At 42.0% G+C, this 19,301-nt stretch overlaps 1 protein-coding gene across 1 annotated transcript in view; it reads left to right on the top strand.

Annotated features, from left to right (window-relative positions):
- The window catches only part of CMYA5 (cardiomyopathy associated 5), an 84,704-nt gene that overhangs the window by 31,530 nt on the left and 33,873 nt on the right, over positions 1–19,301 (top strand). The window contains exons 2-5 of the mRNA XM_023618100.2: positions 476–11,687; positions 15,344–15,439; positions 16,817–17,050; positions 18,658–18,680. Of these exons, the coding sequence (XP_023473868.1) occupies positions 476–11,687; positions 15,344–15,439; positions 16,817–17,050; positions 18,658–18,680 (11,565 nt within the window). The remainder of the gene's footprint in view (positions 1–475; positions 11,688–15,343; positions 15,440–16,816; positions 17,051–18,657; positions 18,681–19,301) is intronic.

The following is a 19,301-nucleotide window of genomic DNA, read 5'->3' as shown; positions in this document are numbered from 1 at the left end:
AGGTGGTGAATTTATTTATTTATTTATTTTTTTGCTGAGGAAGATTTCCCCCGAGCTAACATCTGTGCCAGTCTTCCTCTATTTTGTATGTGGGTCTCTGCCATAGCATGGCTGACAAGTGGTATAGGTCCATGCCTGGGATTCAAACCTGTGAACCTGGGCTGCCAAAGTGGAGCGTGCCAAACTTAACCAATATGCCACGGGGCTAGCCTCAAGTTGGTGAATTTAACCTGAGCTTTTCTGTGAGTTTGCAGGATATTGATTCATTCCAGCCTAAGATGTGTTATTGTATTTGGTATCCTGACTTCAATTTTTAAAGTTTATTTTGGATACTTCCCTATTGTTGATGTGGATGGCAATATTTATCTGTATATTGTAACTTCACATTAATTCTTTACCTAGTAAAAATATGATATTTACTTATTATAATATGTAATTAATAAAATGTTATTTTTAATGTTATTATTTACTCTAGGTTATCAGACCAAGATGAAGAGGGCAAGACCAAGCAGACGTGTATCATATCAGACCCTTCCTTTTCCATGGTGACAGTTCAACGGGAAGATAGTGGAATAACCTGGGAGACCAATTCAAGCAGGTCTTCCACTCCTTGGGCCTCAGAAGAAAGTCAGACTTCTGGTGTGTGTAGTCGGGAAGGGTCAACTGTGAATTCTCCTCCAGGGAATGTTTCCTTTATTGTGGATGAAGTTAAAAAAGTTCGGAGAAGAACATCTAAGTCAAAGCATGGCTCACCATCATTGCGTCGGAAAGGCAACAAAAAAAGAAATTCTTTGGAATCCCAAGATGTTCCAGCAAACAAAAAAGATAATCCTTTAATTTCAGAAAGCCAGATACTAAACAGCCAGAAAGAGAAGTCATCTACTGGCATTTATGATAAAACGAGAAAAAAGAAGACCGCCTCCAGTACCCCTCCTATTACTGGGGCGATATACAAAGAGCACAAGCCATTGGTGTTGAGGCCAGTCTACATAGGAACGGTGCAGTACAAGATTAAGATGTTTAATTCAGTTAAAGAAGAATTAATTCCTCTACAATTTTATGGAACATTGCCAAAGGGTTACGTAATTAAAGAAATACATTATAGGAAGGGAAAAGATGCATCCATTACTCTAGAGCCAGATTTGGGCAATCGTGATTCTAACATAGTTTTCAAAACAGGCAAATTAGTAGCCCAAAGCATAGAAGATGATAGAGAAAAAGAGCTTTCTTCACCTTGGAGAGGTGCCCTCTCCAAAGGATCAAAGTCCCTGACCTCTTTATTGCGTCAGGAAGATCATAAGAAGATTGACGTTGATTCTCCCCTCAAGGCTGCATCTGCCACCATGCACACAGCCTCCTCTTATACAAGTAATGACACAGCAGAACAAGAAACAGAGCTCGGCCCTCCACAGTCAGTGCTGCAACAGCCAGGCCCTGAAGCAATACCCCGGGAAAGGAAGGCTTCCTTTCTTCCACCTGATGCATCTGCCACTGCCTTCCTGGGAGCAGCGAAGGGAGAATTTGAGCCTGATTCACAGGAAACGGTAACTCCAACGCATGACTCTTCAGTCTCCCCACCTTTGATGGATGAGGAAAAGAAGGAAGATGCGGATTCCGTTGACCATTCCATTTCACTGAAGACAGAGAGGGATTCTCTGGAAAGAGCTTCACGAAGTCTGGCAGCATCTATCCAGGAAGGTTTTGGCCCAGAGAGAAAAGAGCTGGACCTGACTTCACTAGAAAGAGCAGGACCGGTTTCAGAACAACTGACCCCTCCTCATCTCGACCTGACGTCGCTAGAAAGAGCAGAACAGGTTTCGGAAAAACTGACCCCTCCTCATCTCGACCTGACGTCGCTAGAAAGGGCAGGACCGGTTTCGGAACAACTGATCCCTCCTCATCTCGACCTGACGTCGCTAGAAAGGGCAGGACTGGTTTCGGAACAACTGACCCCTCCTCATCTCGACCTGACATCGCTAGAAAGGGCAGGACTGGTTTCGGAACAACTGACCCCTCCTCATCTCGACCTGACTTCGCTAGAAAGGGCAGAACCGGTTTCGGAACAACTGTCCCCTCCTCATCTCAATGTCAAAGGAGAGAAGGAAGAAAACGTGCCTGAGCCATCCATTTCTCTTTCTGAACCGCTAGTGTCAGAGAAACTGGAGAAAGCAGAAATAGAAACTTCTCTACCAGTAGCTGCTACCCATGAACCTGAAGATGCTAATGTAGTGGAAGAGGAAATCATAGAACTTGATTACCCAGAAAGTCCATCAGTTTCTGAGAAGCCCCTTTCACCATGTTTGGCCCCTGAAGTGGAGCAGAACAAAGAGGAGACCATTCTACCATTATTGACACCAACACCTGAACGTGTCGCTTTGTCTGAGGAAGAAGGAGAAGAAAATGAATCTGTTTCTACTGATTCTGCTTTTGTATCAGAGTATTCAGTCCTACAGGATTTGAACCATGAACTAGAGAAGCAAGAAACTGAGCCAGTTTCTCCATCCAATGTAAAAGCTGCATCTGAACCTGCAGTTTTGTCAGAAGAGGAGAATGAGGAATTTGAACCTTATTCCCCAGCTTCGGCCTCTGCATCTGAACACTCTCTCTCACTATCCACCACTGAGAAGACTTCTGAATGCCAGTCCCCACTGTTTTCAGCGGGTGCATCGGAACACATGGTCCTCTCCAGTGAAGAGGCCTCAGAAAGTGGACATTACACACCAGATTCCACATCTCCTTCTGAATATTCAATTCCATCGCAGGCAGCAAAAGAGTCACTGAGGACATCAATTGACCACACGTCCCCATTAAAATCGGAAGCTGTTTCTGATCACGTGATTCTGTCAGAAGAAGAGAAGAAAGGCACTGGATTGTATTCCCCAGATGTGGCCTCTGATTCTGAACACTCTTTTCTATCATACACAACTGAGATGACTTCTGAATGCCAGTCACCACTGCTTTCAGCCACCCCATCCGAGCATGCAGTTCTATCAGAGGGAGAAGACTTAGGAAGTGAGCATTTGACACCAGATGCAACGCTGACTTCCCAACATGCAGTTCCACCAAATGTAACACACGAATCGCCAAAGAAAGTAATCGATGATGTGTTCCCATTAAAATCAAAAGGTGTTTCTGAGCACATGATTTTCTCAGAAGGAGAGAAGGAAGACACTGGATTGTATTCCCCAGATGTGGCCTCTGTATCTGAACTCACTCTCCTGCCATTCACAACAGAGACGACTTCTGAATGCCAGTCACCACCACCTTCAGCTGCTACATCGGAACACGCTGTCCTACCAGAAGAGGACCTAGGAAGTGAGCATTTGACACCAGATGCAACGCTGACTTCCCAACATGCAGTTCCACCAAATGTAACACACGAATTGCCAAAGAAAATAATTGATGATGTATTCCCATTAAAATCAAAAGGTGCTTCTGAGCACATGATTTTCTCAGAAGGAAAGAAGGAAAACACTGGATTGTATTCCCCAGATGTGGCCTCTGTATCTGAACTCACTCTTCCACCATTCACAACAGAGACGACTTCCGAATGCCAGTCACCGCTGCTTTCAGCTGCTACATTGGAACACGCTGTCCTATCAGAAGAGGACCTAGGAAGTGAGCATTTGACACCAGATTCAACACTGACTTCCCAACATACAGTTCCACCAAATGTAACACACGAATCCCTGAAGAAAATAGCTGATGGCGTGTCCCCATTGAAATCAAAAGGTGTTTCTGAGCACATGGTTCTGTCAGAAGAAGAGAGGGGAGACATTGGATTGTATTCCCCAGATGTGGCCTCTGTATCTGAACTCACTCTCCTGCCATTCACAACTGAGATGACTTCTGAATGCCAGTCACCACTGCTCTCAGCCACCCCATCCGAACATGCGGTTCTATCAGAGGAAGAGACAGTAGAATTGGAGCGGTACACACCCTCTTCCACCTCTGCTTCTGAATTCTCAGTGCCACCATATGCAACACCAGAATCACAGGAGGAGGAAATGGTCCACAGAGCTCCTTTAAATCTAAAAGGTGCCTCCTCACCCATGAATTTCTCAGAAGAAGAGCAAGAAGACATTGGACCTTTTTCTCCAGACTCCGCATTTGCATCAGAATTCTCATTTCCACCTTATGCAACTCAGGAAACAGAGAAAAGAGAATTTGAGTGTGATTCTCCAATATGTTTAACATCACCATCTGAACACACTATTTTGTCTGATGAAGACACTGAAGAAGCTGAACTTTTTTCTCCAGACTCAGCATCACAAGTTTCAGTCCCACCATATAGACCAGAAACAAAGAAAAATGAAATTGAGCCTGATTCACTGTTAACTGCAATATCTGCTTCAGGATATTCTGGCTTTTCAGAAGCAGATGAGGAAGAAATTGCATCAACAGCTGCTACACCTGTACCTGAGCATCTCAGTTCATCAGAGAAGCAACAATCTGAAACCTCCCCTTCGGTGTCTGTACCTGAAGACTTGAGTCTGCCACCTTCAACAAATAAAGCAGAGGAAGCAGAAATTAAGCCAGATGTTCAGACAACTTCAGCATCTGTATCGAAATATATCATTTCAGCACAGAAGCAGATAAGGCAAGCATCATTAGAAGCTGAGTCTGAAGACTTGATTCCGTCATATTTAACCAATGAATTGGAGAAGGGAGAAATTAAGACTAGTTTATCAGTGGCTGCAACACCTTCTTCTTTCCCTGCACAACCATCCATGGCAAAGGACGAAACCAAACCTGTTTTGCCTGCAACTCAGTATTCAGTTGCACCTGATTCAGTTCATGTGATTAAGAAAGAACAAGAACCCAAAGCATCACTCACTGCACAAGCTGCAAATGAACAGATGGCTTTGTTAAAAGTTAAGAGTAAGGAAGAAATTGTGCCCGATTCTCAAGAAGCTGCAGTGCGTGTATCGCAGGATCAAGAAATGGAGCCTCAGCCTCCAAATGTTCCAGGGTCTGGGATGAAATATTCAGTTGTGCCTGACTTGGTAGATGAGCCAAAGAAGGATGTCAAACCCAATTTAGCTCCAACTGTGACATCTGAACTAGAACAGAGAATGTTGTCAGAGAATGAGCCTGAAGTAATAAAACCATATTCACCTCTAAAGGAAACATCTTTATCTGCACCTGAGATTTTATCAGCAGTGAAAACGGAAGTGAAACATGATTCTGAAATAATTGGGACACCTAAGGGTCTGCACTCAGCTTCTCCAGGAGTGGAAAAGCATATTGAACATGGACCACCTGCCCCAGAATTTTCAGCTTTGTCAACAGAAATAAAGAAAGAAGTTGAACCCAGTTCTTCAATAACCACAACGTCTCTAACTAAGCATGATTCAAGCTTAACCAAATTAGCAAAAGAAGAAATCCTAACAGGTTTATCTCTTAGCACCCCTATAGAACATCTAATCTTAACAGAAGTAGGAAAGAATGAATTAGAAAGTGGTTTGCCACCAGTGGTAACATCTATAGATGAGCATTCACTTCTTAAAGAAGAAGAAAAGGCAGCAATTAAAGCTGGTTCTTCTCCCACTGAAATGGCTGCACCCAAACGTCCAGCTGGGTTGGAAGCAGAGAAGGAAAGTAAATTTGAATCATCTCCAAGCATATCCTCTAGATCAGAGCATTTTATTTTCTCAAAGGCAGAAAGTGAAGAAGTTAAACCCGGGTTGCCAATAACCAAAACATTGTCTTCTCAACATTCAGATATATCTAAGGAAGCAAGGGTGGAACACGAACAAGGTCTTTCATTTCCTACAGCCCTCGACTCTGAACATTTGGTTTTATCACAGAAGAAGAATTCTGTGTCTGCCTCAGAGGTGTCAGAGCCTGAACATGGGCTTTTGCTCAACCTAGGTGGTGAGATAAAGAAAAAAGAAACTGAACTTCTTTCCTCACAAAACATGTCACCCATACCCAAACATATAGTTCCACGAGGCAAAAATGAGGAAATGGCAAGTTCTTCTCCCGAGTCAGAAAATTTATTGTCAGACGATTTAGCTCCGATGTTACCACCCCTCAGTGATGACAGGAACAAACAGGCAATGGAGATGTCTCCTGCAGCACAGGGGGGTTTCCTGTCAGAAAAACAAGATCGTGCTCTGGCAGAGCTCTCTTTGGAACCTGAAAAGAAAGACAAACCACACCAAGTATCAGAATTACCAACTGCTGAGGCAGAATTCACTAGTGGTGTAGGGAGGCAAAGTGGATCCATAGATACAAAACAAATAAAATCTCCCATAACTGAAACAGGGGACTCTGTCTTAGAAAAGGGCTTAGCTGAACTTAGGAGCAGAGAAGAAGGAAAAGAAGAAAACAGGGAACTTCATGCGTCAACTACAGTGCCTGAAATTTCAGAGGTTTCATCGTACCTTAGGGAGGAACCTCAGAGTCAAGAAATTAAGCCTTTCTCCGCTAAGGTAGTCAGCTTAGGGTCAAAAGAAGCATTTACCTCTCTAGTTGAAGGAGACAACCCAGAAGAACGTCAGCCACATACTTTTTCTTTAGAAGAATTATCAGAGGAGTTGAACCATTCAGCTGACTTTAAAAAAGGGGAAAAACAAAAAATAAGCCTGTTACTGCCAACAGGAAATTTGAAGGCGCAAATGGCGGGAGATATTGTAACTAAACTAAATGAAGAAACAAACCAACCACATTCAATTCATGTACCCCAGAGTATAACAGAACCATCAAAGATCGCTTCTACTGACCTCCTTGTGGAAGAAGAGAAGCCTGAAAAAGCACTTCATTCAGATCAAACTGTGAAATTACCTGATGTAAGCAGGTCTTTTGCAGATAAACAAGATCTTGGTATTAAACAATTTTTGTTTATGGAACAGAATTTAACTCTGGAAGAATCAAAATCATTTATGACAACTGAGCCTGCAGATGTGGAAGAAACACAAATGAAAGAGGCCCTCATTTCTTCAAAGGATGAAAACTGGATGCTAGAAAAGCCAGAAAGCGCTTTGGCAAGTCATGATGACGAAAGAGCAGTGGGATCTGTGCAGCTGGGTTCCTCTGGCAGCAGTGATCTGATGACAGGACAGCCCAAGGCTGCTCTGTTGGATAAAGACCAGGCATGTGAAGTCAAAAAACAGGTTCTGGCAGATTCTGCTGAGGAATCTCATTTATCATTACAAGAACCAGTATCTACTCTTGATACCTCCAGTGGTAACGTAGAGACCCTATCAACTAAAACGTATCCTTCTGAAGAAATAAAGCTGGCCCCCGAACCAAAATCTTTGGTTCTGGCTGGAAATGTAGAGAGAAAAGAGGCAGAGGTGAGGCACATCCTTTCTTTCGTGGGGAGTGAAAGGTTGGTATCAGAGAAGGCAAACACAGAATTTTCTAGGCCTTGCAAAGAAGAGAGCCAGGAAGAAATCAAACTACCTTCTGAAATAATCCTCCAGGAACCAGGGTCTGGATCATCAGTGGAACATGTCAAATCAGAAACTATTCTCTCTCCTGCCAAAGAAGCCCATTTCCTGGCAGAAGATGCAGAACACGCAGCTGCACTGGGCAAGGAAAAAGCAGCACACAGGAGCATATCTCCTTTACCTGGAGAGAAGCCACTAGAAGAATCAAAAATGGGTCAGTCAAAGGTTGTAGATGATGATAGTAAGAGAGGGAAACCAGCATCTGAAGTGAAAACACCCACACAAATAAAACCCCTCTCCTCAATCCAAGAAAATGAAGAACATCAACCCCCAGAGTCACCTGAGGTGTCACCAAAGCCACCTAAGCAGCCCAAGGACACTGAGCCAGCCCTTGCTGAGGAAAAGGGAAAGAAAAGAATTTCGTCTTTCACGTCATGGATGTCCCGCTGGTTTTTTGGATCAAGCACTTCAGATAACCAAGTTACTGAAAAAGAAGATTTAGAAACTCAGCCAAGTCCATCTGTAGAGGAATCAGGGGCAGTGACAGAGCCTAAAGGTGTAGCTTCAGCTGACTTGAATGCAACGGAGAAACCAGCTGATCGTCTCTTACCAGAGGCAAAACTGGAAACTGCTGAAAAATCCAGAGATGCTTTAGTTAAATCTGGTGAAGGTCAAGACTTTAAAGAGAAACCCACATTTTTATCAAATGTAGAAGTTTTACAACAGCCAAAATCCACCTTTGAGGTGTCTAATGAAGATTATGGGAAGAAAGAAATCCTAGACTATTCAGAGGAGGGGGACCTGAACTCAGGAGTTACTTCCGCTGGTAGTAAGGAGCATCTTGGAATTCAGTCTTATTCTCCCATGGGTGAGAAATCCATTATGGAAGAAGCCAAAAGTGCTGTTCCTCTTCATGTCACTGATAGTAAAAGAGCCCAGAAGCCAGAAATCTCTCCTCCATCTAAATGGAATATTTCTATATTTAAGGAAGAGCCAAGAAGTGATCGAAAAGAAAAATTGCTTTCTTCATTTGATGCAGCGGATAAGGTGCCACAACAGCCAAAACCAGCTTCATCTAGTTTTGCAAGTGAAAATATCACAAAGGAATCAGAGAAGCCAGAGTCAATAATTTTGCCGGTAGAAGAATCTAAAGGTAGTTTAATTGATCTTGATGAAAACAGACTAAAGAAAGAAATGCAAAAACCTACTACCTTGAAAATTTCTGAAGAGGAAATAAAATTCAGGTCTGTTAGCCCAACTGAAGAGAAAGAAAACTTGGAAACCAGATCATATTCCTTGGCAGAAAAGAAGGTGCTGGCAGAAAAGCAAGAAACTGTGGGGACCCCATTAGAGCTTAGAGATAATAATGAAATAGGGAAGCCACAAATTACACAAGAATCTAGCCCTATTAAATTGGAAGAATGGAAAGCTGCTGCTGTGCTGCAGGAAGTCCATCAAAATGAAGACCACAAAAAAAGACACCAAATTATTGAGGAGGAGAAAGGAGAAGAAGACGAGAAGCAGTCACATGTATTTTCTGAAGGAAAGAAGCAGCAGGAAATTCAGCCGTATTCTGTGAGTGTAGTTAGGTCTCTGCCTGAAGAATCAGATATCTCTTTAAGTCATTCTTTGGGTGAAACTCAACCATTTTCATTAATTAAAACTACGTCAATTACTGAAAAATCGGAAACCAGGATCTCAGAGGCTCACCCAGAAATCAGGGAAACAAAGGCAGCAGAAAGCCCACCACATCCATTAGAAGAAAGTGAAGTTTTGGTGGAGAAAAGCAAGACTTTCCTTCCAGTGGATCTTCCATATCGTGGTGAAAGAGACGGCCATTCTTTACCTAAGGAAGGAAATCTGGTATTGGAAAAGTCGAGCAGGGATAGGGTGAGTCACAGTGAAGAAAAGGGACAAGTCACAGTGTCAGAGCTGTCAAAAGCCGGTTCAATAGACATCACAAAAGAAAGTATGAAACAAGGATCTCCATCTAAAGAATCTGAAAGGATTTTAGATCGTCCTTTTGATGAAACAAAGAGCTTAGAAACACCACCATATTTGTCATCATCTGGGAGACCACAAACACTTGTTTCAGGAGCTTCTCCAGAAATCAGTACAGTGAAGAAACAGGAAATGCCATGGTCAGAATTGACTCCAGATAGGCCTACAGTCCATACTATTCAAACATCTAAAGATCAAACATCTGAAATTTCTAAACAATCTGTTCTTATTTCAAAGCACTGCTTGGAAGCTGTGGAAGATGCTCATGTAAAGGAACCACGCTCTTCAGCAAGCAGCAACTATGCTCAATTTATAACTAGTGCATCAGCAATCAGTGCCGATAAAGTGGTTTCTGCTAGGGAAATATCCAAGAAGCCCGAAGACACGTATGTAAAAGATGAAGAATTTACAGTGACCAGTAAGCCAGCTGGACTTTCAGAAGATCAAAAGAGCGCCTTCAGTATCATTTCTGAAGGCTGTGAAATATTGAATATTCATGCTCCTGCATTTATTTCTTCAGTTGATCAGGAGGAAAGTGAACAAATGCAAGATAAGTTAGAATATTTGGAAGAGAAGGCCTCATTTAAAACTATATCCCTTCCTGATGATAGTGAGGTGGTTGCTTCCCCTAAAACATTACAGAGTAAATTAGAAGATTCTGATGAAAAAGTTACATCATTGAAAGAAAGTAAACAAAAGGAAACTCATAACACAAAAGAGGAGATATCCACAGATTCAGAAACTGATGATTTAGGCTTTAATCAGCCCACAACTCCCAGTGAAGAGGATTATTTTGAAAAATATACTTTGATTGATTATAACATCTCCCCAGACCCAGAAAAACAGAAAGCTCCGTGGAAATTAACTGTTGAAGCAGAACTCTCAAAGGAAGTTACAGAAGAAACTGTCTCTTTCCCAGAAAGTTCAGAGGAAAGTGCCCTAGAACATGAATACGACTTGGTGAAATTAGACGAAAGTTTTTATGGAATGGAAAAGGACTACAGCAAATTGTCTCACCCAGAGACCCAAAAGTCTTTGGATATCCAAAAATCAGCTGACAGAGATGCTCCAAAGAGCATCAATAGAGATGCAGACTTGAAGTCACCCGGGATGCCTTTATTTGATGCAGAGGAAGAAGTTTTGTCACGAACCCAGCTATTTCCTACCACTGCTAAAGCCATTAATCCTGAACTTCTGGAGGAGCCACCTGCACTTGCATTTTTATACAAGGATCTGTATGAAGAAGCAGTTGGAGAGAAAAAGAAGGAAGGAGAGACAGCTTCTGAAGGTGACAGCGTGAATTCTGAGGCATCGTTTCCAAGCAGAAGTTCTGACACTGATGATGGAACAGGAATATATTTTGAGAAGTATATACTCAAAGATGACATTCTCCATGACACATCTGTAACTCAAAAGGACCAAGGCCAAGGTCTGGAAGAAAAACCAGTTGGTGAGGATGATTCATACCAACCAATAGCTGCAGAAGGGGAAATTTGGGGGAGGTTTGGAACTATTTTGGAGGAGACGAGTCTGGAAAAGGAACAGAAAGCAGCTTACAGGGAAGGAGAATCAGAAGGCCCTGTGGAGACCCTTGACAAGGTAGCTGTGCAGAAGAAAGCTCCCGTCACTGAGGAAGTCAGAGTGGTTACCCAGAAGATAAGCTATGCAGTTCCATTTGAAGACACCCATCATGTCCTGGAGAGAGTAGAGGAAATGAGCGGTCAGAGTAATGAAGCAGCAGATGCAAGTCCAGAGGTCAATCTGAATGTCCCAGTACAAGTGTCCTTCCCAGAGGAAGAATTTATATCTGGTGCAACTTATGTTCAAGAAACACTGCAAGAAGAACCTAAAATAATGGTTCCACCTGAGCCAAGTGAAGATAGGCTTCGCAATAGCCCTGTTCAGGATGAGTATGACTTTGCTGCATCCCTGAATTATGAAGTGGTTACTCAAGACACTTTATCAGAAGAACTGTATTCAGAATCCACACCTGAAGATGTGTTCTCTCAAGGAAAGGAATCCTTTGAACACATCAGTGAAAATGAATTTGTGGGTGAGGTGGAACAAAGTATGTCTGCTGAAGAGGAAGAGCTGGGCAGAGAGAAGACAGAACAAGACCAATTATCATCAGAGTTAGAAACTGAGAAGGAACAAAAGGAATTGAAAAAGCCCCAGATTGACACATATTGCTATACTTGCAAAAGTCCAATTTCTGCTGTTGACAAGATACTTGGCATCCATGACGACCATGAGGTTTCATCCCTTGATACAGCTATAAGTGCTGTAAAGGTAAATAGATTTAAAGCATATAAGTGTGTAATCATACATATAAATTTAACTTGTTTTCGCATTTTCTCAATTTAAATAATGACCGATATTTGATACATTTATCTTTAGGCATAATAGTCAGTCTAAAAGAAAACTAAGCATATTTCCCTAAGCATTTAGTTAAGATCAGTTTGGCCACCATTTATGGGGTATACACTACATGCCAGGTATTTTTCTAGAGTCTTGGATACCAGGATAAATAACACAGGGTCTCTGCCTTTGAGGGGTCTTATCTTATGGCAGTAGCCCATAACATTATCCAAAAGAGCCAAACAATTTTAAATTAAAAAAATATACTTTTGAGCATAAAACACAATTTGCTTTCTATTATCTACAATATCATTCTTTAAAAATACACATTTATTTTAGATTGAGCAATTTAATTGCAAGTTTTATAAAATACTCAAGACAGTAAGACATTTAAAATTTTGGGTTTCTCCATATTTCCTCTTTATTTATAAAATTGATGTTAGAAATGGAAAACCTTTGCATTCTTTCTGGCTATGTCTATAGACTCCCAGTGTTAAAAGGTTAGTCACAAGACATATCTTTATAGTCCACATAAATACTCCATATCCCCAGAGATGCTATTGGAAATCAAGGGCTTACTCTTTGTGATTTCCATCTTCCTTTCAATAGTCTTCTACCTGGAATCCACACTCTTGTCTCTTCAATCCATCTGCCATACAGTAGCCAGACTGATCTAAAAATGCAAATAATAAGAATTGAGCACTTCCTGTATGCCAGGGTCTCTGTTAAGTTCTTTATTTACAAGATATCTTTTAATCCTCACAACAACCCTGCCATTGTCATCAATTTGCAGATAACCAAATGGGCTGAGATAGTTTAAATGATTTGCCCAAGTCATGGAAGACAGAACTGGGGATGGTACCCAGGTCTGTCTGAGCTCCTGCTCTTGACTGTGTATCTATGTTATTCAGCTCAGTGCCTTGTTAATGGTAGTGATTTTCAATATGATTATTTAATGAGGCCACTGTTCGATAACTGCCAGACTCATTTTGATTCAATAGGATAACATATTAGAATCTTGGCATTTTTTCCCCAGAAAATTAATGCTTCTCAACTTGTCTGATATTGATTCTATTTCTCCAGGGTGAAATTTTATTGAAATTTTACCTAGTAAAGTTTGGGGGGAGTAAATGGAACAATGTCTTTTATGAAATCTCAGCATCGGGATGCATTAACACCCATGAAAGGTGCCCCATTCTTTGAGGATGCTTGGTTTTGTTAACTAACGACTGCTGGGCACTATCAGCAGAAAGAAGACTAGATTTCTTCAGTCTTCTTAATTATGTTTTGTTTGTCACTATGATTTTTAGAAATTAAAAACTAATTCTGTCTAAATATTGTCAATTTAAAAGAAATTTCTTTTTTTTTTCGGAGGAAGATTAGCCCTGAGCTAACATCTGCCGCCAATCCTCCTCTTTTTGCTGAGGAAGACTGGCCCTGAGCTCACCTCCGTGCCCATCTTCCTCTACTTTATATGTGGGACGCCTACCACAGCATGGCGTGCCAAGCGGTGCCACGTCCACGCTGGGGGTCAGGACCGGTGAACCCTGGGCCGCTGAAGAGGAATATGTGCACTTAATTGCTGCGCCACCGAGCCAGCCCCTAAAAGAAATTTCTAAAGCAGGGTGATATGATGTCTCCTTCTTTAAAATCATTTTAAAGATTTTTTTATTCCTGATCTCTGAACAGTATGAGAAAGTAGAAAACTAGTTGATTAAAGCCAAAGAGGTTTGCTTCATTTCATTAAATCACTGTGAGGATTAAGATTGGTTGGCAACTTTTTAAAAGTTAAAGTCATTTAAAAAAATTGCGACTTGAGAATTCTCTAGCATCTTGTGAGTAGGCCATCTGTGGTTACTCCGGAACTGAGGCTGCGTTTACAGATTATCCAGATCCTCGCTTCTCCCCGCACTCTATCCCCATGGTTGGGGCCTTAGCTTTTGTCTGTCACTTATTGTCTTCCTTCACTCTCTCCCTTCCTTCTTTCTCGATATTTATTGACCTCCCGTTCCATGTCAGGAACAGTGCCAGTCATTGGGAATGAAAACAAAAATAAAGGAAGATGGACTTGTGGCTCCCCAAATCAGCATTGTTGGAGCACAGAATTCTGAGAAACGAAAATTTGGGAGTGAGTGAAATGGTGGAGTGGGGCTGGGAGGGTTAGATGTGTCAAAAAGGTGAAGCTTGGTGGCTGCCCTGGTGGCATCATGGCTAAGTTTATGTGCTCCATTTCAGCGGCCCAGGGTTTGTGGGTTCAGACCCTGGGCGTGCACCTACACACCACTCATTAAGCCATGCTGTGGCGGCATCCCACATACAAAATGGAGGAAGATTGGCACAGATGTTAGCTCAGGGCCAGTCTTCCTCACATACAAAAAAAGGTGAAGTTTGGGTGAGATTTAAATAAGGTAGAGTTCTTCGAGCAAACAAGGGCAGGGTGACATTCTAGAGATAGAGAATACCATTTGAAAAGGCGCATAAGTGAGAAAGAGTCCAAGGAAAGGTGGGGCTTGTGTGATTGGAGCCTGGGGCCTTGTGGAGAAGAGGCAGGGGCTATAGAGGGAATCACAGGCCAGGTCCTGAGCCGCTGCCACCAATGTAATTTCTCCATCATTCTGTGGATAGTGAATCAGGCAACTGAAGCTCTATTATTCTGTGTTGTTACTTTTTAAATTTAGCAGGGTAGATTGCAGCTAGGTTTATAACTATGGCTAAAGGAGGTGCCATCTTCCCCTGTCACCCATACATTTTCTAGCTGGCTGTCACTCCGTGAGTACTTTAACCCTTTGAGGGTCATGAGAACCTTTAGGTCTCTTTAATAGATAGTTTCCATCATTTGGTATGCCGGACTTCTGGCCTGGTGACACCCTGATCACCTTCTTTTTTTTTTTTTTTTTTTAAAGATTTTTTATTTTTTCCTTTTTCTCCCCAAAGCCCCCCGGTACATAGTTGTGTATTCTTCATTGTGGGTTCTTCTAGTTGTGGCACGTGGGACGCCGCCTCAGCGTGGTCTGATGAGCAGTGCCATGTCCGCGCCCAGGACTCGAACCAACGAAACACTGGGCCGCCTGCTGCGGAGCGCACGAACTTAACCACTCGGCCACGGGGCCAGCCCCCTGATCACCTTCTTGGGTCAGGTGCTCCAGGCACACCTGAGGCCATGGGCACAAATGTGAGGAGACTACTCAGATATGTTGTACCAGTTCAGCAAAAAGTCTGCTATCTTAGAAGAAAGACGATATATAAAAATTGAAACCTTGCTAAGGAGAAAGAATTCAAATCCGTAGTTCTCTAAAACAAGTATGCTCTGAACTCACCAACTTGCCAAGAAGTCCTTCCTCTTGCATGAGAAAATAAGCTGCATTTCTATTACTCTCATGCACAAACCTCCTAACTCTTTATCATACAGAATCATATATAGTCAGTTTAGATGAAGCAGCAAAGAAAGCTTAAAGACTGATTTGTTAGTGAACGTGATATAGTAAATCTCTACCAAACAAACTAAATTTGTAGGGTAATTGGAGCTCTCTGTTGAAGTTCTTTTCTCAAATGTCATATACTAAGGATATCTTACTTCTTTTCTTCAGGTTCAATTGGCAGAATTTCTAGAAAACTTACAGGAAAAGTCCTTGAGGATTGAAGCCTTCGTTAGTGAGATAGAATCCTTTTTTAACACCATTGAAGTAAGTTACCATATTCCTTTTTCTTTAACCTGGTTTGTTCACAGCATCACAAGTGAATGACTCTGAGCTAAAAGGATCTGCACTGGGCTTTGTGTGTGCATGTGTGGTTTGCCATTGTTGGTTTTGTTCCATTAAAAGTGAAGGTCCTTGGAGTCTTCCCTCTGTGTAATCAGTGAGACTGCTTTCTGTCTGAGGATAGATGATGTGCCCTTGAAAACACATATGCATTTATTGGACGCTTACTATGATAGAGCAAATGCTTTACGTGCTTTATCCAATTTAATCCTCGCAATAACCATAAAGATAGGTGTTATTATTATTGTTCCCATTTTATAGATAAGAAACTGAGACTTAGAGTTAAGTATGTTACCCAAGGTCATAGTAAGTTGACAGTAAGTTGAGAGCCAAGATTTGAATTCAGGTCTGAGTTTTTACTTGCTCCACCATCTTGCCTTTCACCGGATTAGCTCTGCAGAGATGCCCTAAGTCTCTGCCCAGTGTCCCATGCCCAGGACAAATGAATGTCTCTCATGGTATCAGTGTCTTTGATGAGTTCCTACTGTCCTAGCTGCTGGCCCCTGCTCCCTTCGCAGTGAAGGGAGTGGGTAGCCATGCTCCAGCCACGTACGGAGATGGCCCAGGCCTCCTCACCTGTCAGTCAGGAGTGGCAGAGGGACCATGCAGAAGGCTGGGGCCCAGTTTCCCTATCACTAGGGTGGCTCCACATCTTAGTTTGCTTGGGAGAGGTCTGCTTAACTCCTGTTGTAGATCAGTTAACACCTGCTAATTATTTTTGTGCCCCTCCCACAAAGCGTCCCTTTTAGAAAGTAAATTCTGTGATCATTTGATCACTAGCCCTCTCATGAGGACAGCCACGCATCTGGGATTGTTCAGATGGGCAATAAAGTTTCTCCCACTGTGGTGGGACGGCCGCCTCCCTGGAGAGCGTTCATGAATGTAGCACCCTGTCCAATATCCTGGCTGCTCCCTCCCTAACACTATGATTTAGTGGAGCAACAGAAATGACACTGAACCCTCTCCACTGCCTGGAGGGCACAGACCTCCATTCACTGGGATGCCATTTTCAAGTTTTATCACGTGGGAACGCAGGTGGGCAAGATTTCCATACAAATATCTTTTTTATGTGTCTCATTAACTAAATCCTTCATGATAATCCTCTTACAGTGAATTCTATTGCAAAGCTAACTATGGCAAAGGGGATTGGTGGGTTGGAAATTCAGACTGTGCACATAATCTGTGATTCTCTTATCAGGATGCCAGGGATCAATTCTTTAAAAGGTTGGTGTTTCTCTTTGGAAAAAAAAAAAAGACATACACTTCTTGTTCCATTAAGAAGTGTTTTGTTTTGTTTTTTAGGAAAATTGTAGTAAAAAGGAGAAAAGGCTAGAAGAGCAGAATGAGGAAATGATGAAGAAGGTTTTAGCACAGTATGATGAGAAAGCCCAGAGCTTTGAGGAAGTGAAGAAAAAGAAGATGGAGTTCCTGCATGACCAGATGGTCCACTTTCTGCAGAGCATGGACACTGCCAAGGACACCCTGGAGACCATCGTGAGAGAAGCAGAGGAGCTTGACGAGACCGTTTTCCTGGCTGTAAGCACCAATTCGAACAGTCCACATACCTTACACCCACTCTGGCCCGAGTCTACTTTTAAAAATTCATCTTTCAGTATTCCCTAAGATCATTTATATCTCTGTGGGGAGTTTATATAATTCTGACATTTGAAAATTATTAGGGCATGCTCAATGCCTACAGAAAAGGCCCAGCAAATCCTTAAAGACTTAACACCCAGATCCAGCTGAAGGATACTTGGAAGTGAAGCCACAGCATCATCTGTCCGTTCTGTCACAATGGATTGATCCCCTTCTAAGAGAGAGGGAAAGCAGTCTGAAAACCTTACTCATGCTTTCCCCTTGGGCGCCAGCCTGATCTTCCAGTGCCTGGCATCCTCATGCTGGCCCCTGGGCCTGTCCTCTCCACTCCCACTCCCTAATCTGAAGTAGCCTCTCACAGGGACCATTCCCTCAGAGCCTTGTCAAGGGGCTGAGAGTAACATTTTGGCACACTTTCAGCATGCAAAATGATGACATAATGTGATACCTCTCAAGTAGCGTGTTGATGTTTTTACAAGGGTCTTCCTGGGGACCAGATTCCTTAATTCAAACAAGTACCTTGTAGACTAAGGTTCCCTGGGGGTGCACCTCAAGTTGCAGCACAGAGGCAGCCCTTTGCTTTCTTAATTCCCTTGAATGTTCAGTAAGATATTGGTTCTCCATGGAGCCAGGATTGACCAGGGGTAGTAGAGATGTTTTCCCTGGGGGCAGTCCCAAGCCTAATTGTCAAACTGGAGGAAAGCACCATCTTATGATGAGTGCGGACTTCCCTTTCAAAGCTCCCCAGTCCTCGCACCCCTCTGGTAAAGTTTGGAGATAGAGCAAGGCAAAATGGGGCAATATTAGGCTTTTGGTGTGCCTTTGGGGACACCTCCAGCCAGGACGAAATTGGGTGAGGTGCACATGGCATCCTCAAAGGAGAATGAAAATCATCCGGTTGCTTTATGTTTAATTAAGGCAAAGCTCTAATATTTTAAAATTAGAAACCTCTTGTGAAGTATAACATTAGTAAAGTGCTTTGTGTTCCTGAAGAACTTTACCTTTGTTTGATGAGAATATTTCCTTCTCTTCAGAAGAACAAATTGTGAAAAAGAAAGCATGCTTTTTCTGCTTATAGAAGTAATATGTATCCATTTTAGAAAATTTGGAAAATACAGAAAAGCACAGAGAAGGTATACCCAGAGATAACTACTGATTACATTTTGGTATATATCCCACATTGAACAAATTTAAATCATTTTTCTTGCTTTGGAGCGTTCTATTCTGGAAGCTGAGCCATTTGTTGATGAATAGAGAGAAGCACAAGCAACTTGTTGCCAGCCTTGCTGACTATAGGGAGTAGAGCAGACCTAGAAACGAAAGCCCCTGCCACCCTGCCCAGACGCCCACCCCCACCCCTTCTGAGGGCTAATTTCCTTCCTGCCCAGGCTGAAGGCACCCAAGAGAAACAGCCTCAGGGGAAGCTGAGCAGTCAGGATTGTGTAACAGGCATATCTTAACGCTCTAGGTTGGTTTTTCTGTTTGTTGTTAATTAGTTCTCTCTCTCTTTCTCTCTTTCTCTTTGTTTTTTTCCGTTCCCCCATAAGTCGTTTGAGGAAATCAATGAAAGGTATATAAAACATGGCACAATGTAGTGGCAACTGAGAATAGCATGACTGTATGCCTTCTTTTTAATATTTTGATGCTTTATAGAAAATGAGCTGCCATTTAAAAAATACATACATTGATTTAGTGAGCTACTGGATTTTCACTTTTAGACACCGTGCTTTTAAAAGCTAAATGACAGCTTTGAAAAAAATTGCATGTGCTTTAGTTAAATAACGATTATCATAATGTAGATTTTTAACTGCTTCCTTGAGATGTTTTCTGTATTTTCATCCTAATCTAGAACACCTTTCCTGTCACTGCATACAGAACATCTTGTAGATACTTAGACTTATTGGTTAAATATGAATATCGGAAAGAATCATTCATATCTGCCTTGAGTAATTTTATGACTTACATAATCTTAATGGAATGTTCTCTCATTTTCTTTTCAAAGATAGGCATGCATTTATGTTCTCTTTCTGCTCAGCTAACTTAGATGAAACTTCCTCTTTTGATTTTGTTTTGTTGTTGTTTTTAACACTCAATCTAAGAGAAATTCTTCATTTGTTTAAGAGACAAAACACTCAACAAGAAATTAGGAAATGTTGTCTATAAAAACACATAAGTCAGATCTACGTTTATC

Source organism: Equus caballus, chromosome 14 (genome assembly GCF_041296265.1).
Source record: "Equus caballus isolate H_3958 breed thoroughbred chromosome 14, TB-T2T, whole genome shotgun sequence".
In the NCBI taxonomy this organism is placed as follows: Eukaryota; Metazoa; Chordata; class Mammalia; order Perissodactyla; family Equidae; genus Equus; species Equus caballus.
The sequence above is the reverse complement of the archived record's forward strand: the minus strand, read 5'-3'. Positions and strand labels throughout refer to the sequence as shown.